Here is a 7,598-nt window from a genome sequence, read left to right on the forward strand (position 1 = left end):
TATATATATATATATATATATATATATATATATATATATATATATATATATATATATATATATATATATAAAATCACTACATCATGTCTAAAGTGACTTAAACGAGACGACTAACTTGATTGCTTCATTGCTAATATTGCAGATGAATACATGAAAAATATGATGTGATGATTTATTAGCAGATTAGTAATGCTACAACGGCGTACTTGGACCACACCAAATACTTCATTACTGGGGTTTTCAATTTGTAATTGTACGAGAGTAACAATTCAATATTACAAACATTTAATTTATAGGTCTTAGTAATAATATGGAATTATGATCATATTTTACATTTTAGGATGACATTCTAGATTATTAAAAAAAAAAAAAAAAACTACCTTTACAAGTATAAACTTGCATTACATAAATAAAGTCATTGTATATAAAGTTGTAATCTGAAGAAAAATATTTTGTAATATAACACATTTTCGTTAAAAATAAAAATAGTATTTTTCCGTGTTACAGCGTAAAAACAACTCTACTCTCCTAATTCTATAATCTCTTTTTAAAATGATTCTTATATCTATCAATGTGGTTCTAACAGTCCTTAAAGAACGTGTGTGTGTCTACAGAGTACATACTTGTACGCACAGAGTACATACTTATATGCAGAGTACATACTTATATGCACAGAGAACTTACTTGTATGCACAGAGTACTTACTTGTATGCACAGAGTACATACTTATATGCACAGAGTACATACTTATATGCACAGCGTACTTAATTGTATGCACAGAGTACATACTTATATGCACAGAGTACTTACTTGTATGCACAGAGTACTTACTTGTATGCACAGAGTACATACTTATATGCACAGAGTACATACTTATATGCACAGAGTACTTACTTGCATGCAAAGAGTACATACTTATATGCACAGAGTACTTACTTGTATGCACAGAGTACATACTTATATGCACAGAGTACATACTTGTATTAGCGTACATATGTCTATTAAGAGTACATGAATGAAATAGAGTGCCTGCATGAATTAGAGTACATATGTGTATTAGAGTACATGGATGTATTCGGTTACGTGGATTTATTCGAGTAGATGCATGTGTTATAGTGCATTACGGTATTTGTGTGCATAGATGTAGTATTACTGCATGAACAATTAGATTAGACTATAAATAAATTGGACTCACAAGCTAACAATGACAATTAACTAATGTGTACGATCTAGCGATGAAACGTAGCTAACATGTGTTAGCTAACAATGGAAATGAGCTAACATGTATCGGCTAACAATGAAAATGAGCTAATGTGTATTAGCTAACAATGAAACTTAGCTAACATGTATTAGCTAACAACGGAAATGAGCTAACGTGTATTAGCTTACAATGGAAATGAGCTAACGTGTATCAGCAAAAAATTGAAATGAGCTAATGTGTATGATCTAACAATGAAATTTAGCTAACATGTATTGGCCAACAATGCAACTTAGCTAACGTGTATTAGCTAACAATGGAAATGAGCTCATGTGTATCAGTTAACAATGAAAATGAGCTAACGTGTATTAGCTAACAATGAAAATTAGCTTATGTGTATCAGCAAACAATAAAAAATAGCTAATGTGTATGATCTAACAATGAAACTTAGCTAACGTGTATTAGCTAACAATGAAACTTAACTAATATATATCGGCTAACAATAAAACTTAGCTAACATACATCAGCTAACGATGAGAATTAGCTAACGTGTATCAGCTTACAATGGAGATTAGCTAACGTGTATTAGCTAAAAATAAAACTTAACTAACATATATCAGTTAGCAATGGAAATTAGCTAACGTGTGCCAGCTTACAATGGAAATGAGCTAACGTGTATTAGCTAACAATAAAACTTAGTTACGTGTATTGGTTAAGAATGAACATCTATTTGACATCATCTCCTTTGACACCATGTCACAAACTGCTGACCTGTGACCGCTCACGGCCTACAGGTCACGCAGGGTCACATGACACATCCGTGTTGGGGTGAGGTGGACAACAAGATGGCGGCTACAGAAGGCAGGACGTGCGAAGGAGGAAACAAGGCAGTCCAAGTGTGGGAGTGGTGTCCATCATTCCAACAAAGTGAGGTCCATGTCAGGGTGAGGACCTTCTAGGTGTTCTGGTCCAGAGCTCTCAGCAGGTCACAGCCCTGCAGCAGGTGCAGGTGGCCCTGCAGCGGTACGTTGACCTCGCAGTCGTAGCGGGTCAACTCCGGCAGACAGAAGTTGTACGACGGACCCAGTAAGCGACTGGCAAGACCTTGAAACGGCACGGAAGATTTGACGTCACCAAACTGGACATGCAGAAGAACGTCCCAATCACCTGACGTACTTCCTGGATACTGAGACTTCCTGTGCTGTTGCACACTTCCCAAACACAAAGTCCTGGTGTCCGCTTTCAGCCCGCCTGGACCACTACCTAAAAACACGACAAGACGAAAGATGAACTCCAGAAAATGAAAGAAAACAAAAGTGGAGATGAAGACGTTTCCGTGACTGGAGAGTTCTTACCGGACATGTTGCTCCTCATCTTCTTCCACATGCTTTCTGACGTCTTACATTCACCCTGAAGAACACACAATCACATGATTAATCATGATTAATCACATGGTATAATAATGATGGTCCAAATCGGACGGATTCGGAAGACTACGGGAAACGTCCAAGACCACGATTGCGGAATAGCGGAATAATGGACTCTGACATCTTACATTCACCCCAAAGAACACACAATCACATGATTAATCATGATTAATCACATGGTATAATAATGATGGACGGGTTCTGAAGACTACAGGAAACGTCCAAGACCATGATTGCGGAATAGCGGAATAATGGACACAGATTCTGGGCGTCCAATCTGTTGGTGTGGAGGAGTGTTTGCTAGCATCAAGGGTTTGAGAGTTATTTAGGGAAGAATGAAATGATCGGCTGTCCCAAGATCACAGGACACTTCTACTGTGTCAGAAACCAGTCTGCCAGTTAATGCAATTTCCTCCTGGAGAAAAACAGCAGACTCCAGATCAGTTGAGTAACAACCAAGGCCAGGTTGCAGACCACAGTGCTCTGGTAAATCTCCCGCAGAGGAAGCTACGGACAGAAAGAAGAAGCTGAAATGGCCATCAATGGCTGACACTAGAGCTCGGAATGAATGGAAGATGTTAGCATCATGCTGGAAAATGCTCTGAAAGGTACATCAAAGAGAGCGTTGGAAGTGATGGGTCACCTGATTTATGATGTTGCGATGTTGAGGTTCGGCTGTGTTGGGGTTCGGAAGGAACATCCTGCACCCGCAACCAAGCAGGCATGAGCAGAAGATTGCTGGTTTGAGAAGAGAGTTAAAATCTTTGAAGCACAGGTGGCAAAAAGCAGGGATAGAAGAGCTGACACAACAAAACTAAGAGTACTACTTCGAACGAAAAAGAAAAAGGAAGAAGAGAGCGAGCCAGAAGATCATTCTTTGAAAACCCCAAAAGTTTACAAAGAAGTTGTTTGAACCGAGTAAGAGTGATGAATTGAACATCCCTCAGCAAGCACTTGATGATCACCTTAAGAATGTACACTCTGACCATCTCTGTGAGACACCAACACCTGACGTATCAAGCCTTGTGAGACCTTCCAAACCTGGGGTTCGAGTTGATGTGCCGGAATAGAAACTGCATAAAGTAGCAAGATTTGTAGACAAACAGAAGGTCTACAAAAAACGTGAAGGCTTGAAAAGGTTCTCGTGGAGACTTATGGAAGTTGAGTGGAGGCAGGAGATTGTTCCACTATCTTGGTGCAGTGCAGATCATGCTTAGAATCTTCGCACAAAGACTTTCTTTTTCCATACTGGAGAATGGCTTGATAAATACCGCTGTGCAGAAAACTGGGACACCAGGCTCACTGGTTGCCTCGAGCATACCAGTGTGATGTGGCATACCACTCAGGAGTCTAAATGGCTGAGAACTAATCTTTTGTTTTGATCTTGCAAATGCGTATGACTCAGTTCCTCAAGCTTCGATTGAATTTGCAATGAACTTCCTGCGGATACCAGAGAAAGTAAGAACTATATTGAGCAATATTACAGTCAACTCGATATGGGATTTACAACTGCATAATACACAACAAACTGGCAGAGTATGGAGGTTGGAATACCCATGGGCTGCACCAGTTCTCTACTTCTTTTTGTAAATTATTATCAGAGCGGCAGAGAGAGCAAGTCCAGGAGTTTCATTGAGAGGTTCTGAAGAGCTACCACCAATTTGTGCCTTCATGGATGTTCTTAGACTCATCAGTCCAAGTACCGATGCAGATGTGTCATTGTTGGAGAGATTACAGCCTCTCTTGGACTGGAGAAGAATGACGTTTAGGACCAAGAAGTCAAGAAGCCTTGTGCTTAAACGTGCAAAGATGATCAATCACCACTTTATACTCTGCGAGATTCAGGAGCAACCAGTGAAAAGTCTTGGGCGATGGTATACTCAAGATCTCAATGATAGGAAGAGGGTGCAAGAAACATCAAAGCAGATTCCCAAAGGCCTTGAATCTATGGATCATTGTGGCTTAGCGGGCAAGCTGAAATGATAGTGTCTGCAATATCGGCCGATGCCAAGAACCAGGCGGACCCTTACAGGGTATGAGGTGGCTTTGACCCATGTGGAGGCAACGGAAGGTGGCATCAACAAGCATGTGAAGAAATGGTACGTTTGACTAATGCTGCAATACACAGCACATGTACCAAGTTGACTCTACCAATAAGAACAATGGTTCAAGGGTTCAAAGTGACCAAGGCCAGATCAATCACGAGCAACTGTAGAGGAAACACTTCAACATCTCTAACGTAGGTCAGCACTGCAAAATAAAATAGGTTCTTAATAGTCTTACTCTGGATAACTCAATGATAAATAAATGTCAAGTAGGGAGTACACGACTGCAGATGGAAATTAGCTATTTAGCTATAATCTAACATATCTGTCTTTGAGCTTAATGTTTCTGTACATTGTCCCTTCAAATAAAGACTAAACAAACAAATACCACGTTACCCAGAAGGCTTAGCGCTGTAGACAGGAACAGGAGGAGGTAAGTGGGAGCTAAAACAATTGTGTGGTTTGATCAATATATACAGTAGTTGATGTGTTGTTGTTCCTGCTTGGTCTAACCAAGAAACAAGTTTATTTCAGTCGTTCGTCAATCAGAGGCAAATTCTATTGGCCAAAGTTGTGCATCATTCACAGAGATTTGTTGAATTTGTGTAAATTGGCGCAATAGCGACATCCCGTTTTACTTTAGGGAGGGATTAATTGTTTGAAAGTAAGAACAATTGCGGATGGGCGGATTGACTTATTGATTGATTAATTGATTGATGAAAGAATCAATGAAGGGCTATGTCCCAACACTTTAATCCAAGGACCCGGTGAAGTCGCCCTAGGTTCCGACGGCGAGGGTCAGAGGGACTTACCGCCATTTGATCGAAGGAGCGTTTGACGCTGTTGTCTACACGAGGGGGACGCAGATCTCTGTAAGCTTGTCCAAAGTTCTCCATGGACCTGCACACACACGATGAAAGTCTGTTTGCACGCGATCACTGCTGGACTGGAGACATCCTCAGAAAACATCACCTGTGGTTGTGCAGGACGCTCTGCAGGTTCTGCTGGCAAGACAGGCGCGGGTCTCCAGACAAAGAGTCCATGCGGTAACCTTTGTTGGCGTGTTGCTGGTAAGTCAGCAGAGGATCAGGAGGCCACTGCAGGTTCTGAATGCCCCCCATGGAAGACAAAGGGGTGCTGGCAGGCACTTGGTATGGGGGGTTCTGCATGCACCCCATCATGTGGCACCTCGTCCTCGGGTCCAGCTCCCCCTGACCGCAGCCTCCGTCCTCCCCCGCAGACCAGGAGGAGGCGGCGGCGGGATGGGTCCGGTAGCGGCCTTGCTGCTGAGGGGGCGAGGACAGCGGCTGGAAGAGGCTGGCAATGTTGCTGAAGCTCTGCTGGGGGGTCTGCTGGGACTGAGCCAGGCTGCCGCCGCCACCACTGCTCCCCATGGACACACCCACTTCCAGAGGCTCGGAGTCTGAAATGATGGGATTGAGCTGGAAGTCTTCTCCGTCCATGGGGATGTAGGGAGCCAATGTCTCCAGATCAAAGTCACTCAAGTCCCTCTGAAAGGACACGACATGCTGTTAGAGTAACAACCTCAGGGACATCAATGGTGGAGCCCAACATGTTGTTGCTCGTAGACCTGCATCATCGTCACCTGTCCTTCAGGATGGTGCAAAATTCACTATTGTTACATTTATTTCAATTCAAATGAAGACGTCACATCTGAATAGGACTGGCTCCAACCCACAGGACTTTGAATTAGAATAACCGGAAGTGGCTATGGGGAAGAGAACTTCCCCATAGCCAAAGAACAGGGAGAAGGTGTCACATTCAGGAAACATCTTGGTCTAAATATTACAAATATTTCACAAGTTAGCAACAAATTTCCTCAATTTTGAAATATTTTTCCACTTTTCTCCAGCTAACTGAGGATCAGGAGGCCATTGCAGGTTCTGAATGCCCGCAAGGAAACAGTTAGCATGCTAACAATTAACATGCTAACAGTAAGCACGCTAGTACGATAACGCCAAGTAACAATATCAACAACTTTTAGTGTTATAGCTACAAAATTGGATAAAATGATAACAGTTAGCATGTTAGTAAGATAGTGCCAAGTAACGATATCAACAACTTGTAGTGTTATAGCTACAAAATTGGATAAAATTATAACAGTTAGCATGCTAAATGTTAGCATGTTAGTAAGATAGTGCTAAGTAACGATATCGACAACTTTTAGTGTTATCGCTACAAAGTTGGATAAAATGATAACAGTTAGCATGCTAAACGTTAGCATGTTAGTAAGATAGTGCCAAGTAACAATATCAACAACTTGTAGTGTTATAGCTACAAAATTGGATAAAAATATAATAGTTAGCATGCTAAACGTTAGCATATTAGTGAGATAGTACCAAGTAACAAAATACATGACTTTAGTTGCGTAGCTAAAAAATGGTGAAAATGCTAACAGTTAGCAAGCCAACAAGATAGCAGCTTTATTGAAGATGCTTCTACACATTTTTGCTGTAACAAATATGTGTTCAGTGTACTAAAATCGTAATGTAATTAAAAAAAAATAAAATAAAATATATAAATATATATATAAATAAAATAAATAAAATAAATAATAATAAATAATAAATAAATCAATAAATAATAATAACAATAATAAAAATAATAAATAATAATAATAAATAAATAATACTAATAATAAATAAATAAATAAATAAATAATAAATAAATAACAATAATAATAAATAATCATAATAAATAAATAAATAATAATAATAAATCAATAAATAATAAATAAATAAATAAATAATAATAAAAAAATAAATAATAATAAATAAAATAAATAAAATAAATAAAATAAATAAAATAAATAACAATATAAATCCGTCATGTATGGACATACTGCGTAGTCTAATTCTAAACACACCAGAACCATCGAGTGGAATTCTACTTCCTGTTTGCAGCTTC

The 7,598-nt window shown here is 39.5% G+C and overlaps 2 protein-coding genes across 2 annotated transcripts in view; both read right to left on the reverse strand.

Moving 5' to 3' along the window:
- Nucleotides 1–7,598, reverse strand: part of LOC133657067 (endothelial PAS domain-containing protein 1-like) — a 113,578-nt gene that overhangs the window by 6,620 nt on the left and 99,360 nt on the right. The window lies entirely within an intron of this gene.
- LOC133657066 (endothelial PAS domain-containing protein 1-like) overlaps nucleotides 925–7,598 on the reverse strand; it is a 30,153-nt gene continuing 23,479 nt past the window's right edge. Inside the window, exons 11-15 of the mRNA XM_062057970.1 lie at nucleotides 5,643–6,181; nucleotides 5,483–5,570; nucleotides 2,554–2,608; nucleotides 2,375–2,461; nucleotides 925–2,302 (exon numbers count right to left, since the gene is read on the reverse strand). Coding sequence (XP_061913954.1) covers nucleotides 2,154–2,302; nucleotides 2,375–2,461; nucleotides 2,554–2,608; nucleotides 5,483–5,570; nucleotides 5,643–6,181 — 918 coding nt within the window. The 3' untranslated portion in view covers nucleotides 925–2,153. The remainder of the gene's footprint in view (nucleotides 2,303–2,374; nucleotides 2,462–2,553; nucleotides 2,609–5,482; nucleotides 5,571–5,642; nucleotides 6,182–7,598) is intronic.

Source organism: Entelurus aequoreus, linkage group LG09 (genome assembly GCF_033978785.1).
Source record: "Entelurus aequoreus isolate RoL-2023_Sb linkage group LG09, RoL_Eaeq_v1.1, whole genome shotgun sequence".
Taxonomy (NCBI): domain Eukaryota; kingdom Metazoa; phylum Chordata; class Actinopteri; order Syngnathiformes; family Syngnathidae; genus Entelurus; species Entelurus aequoreus.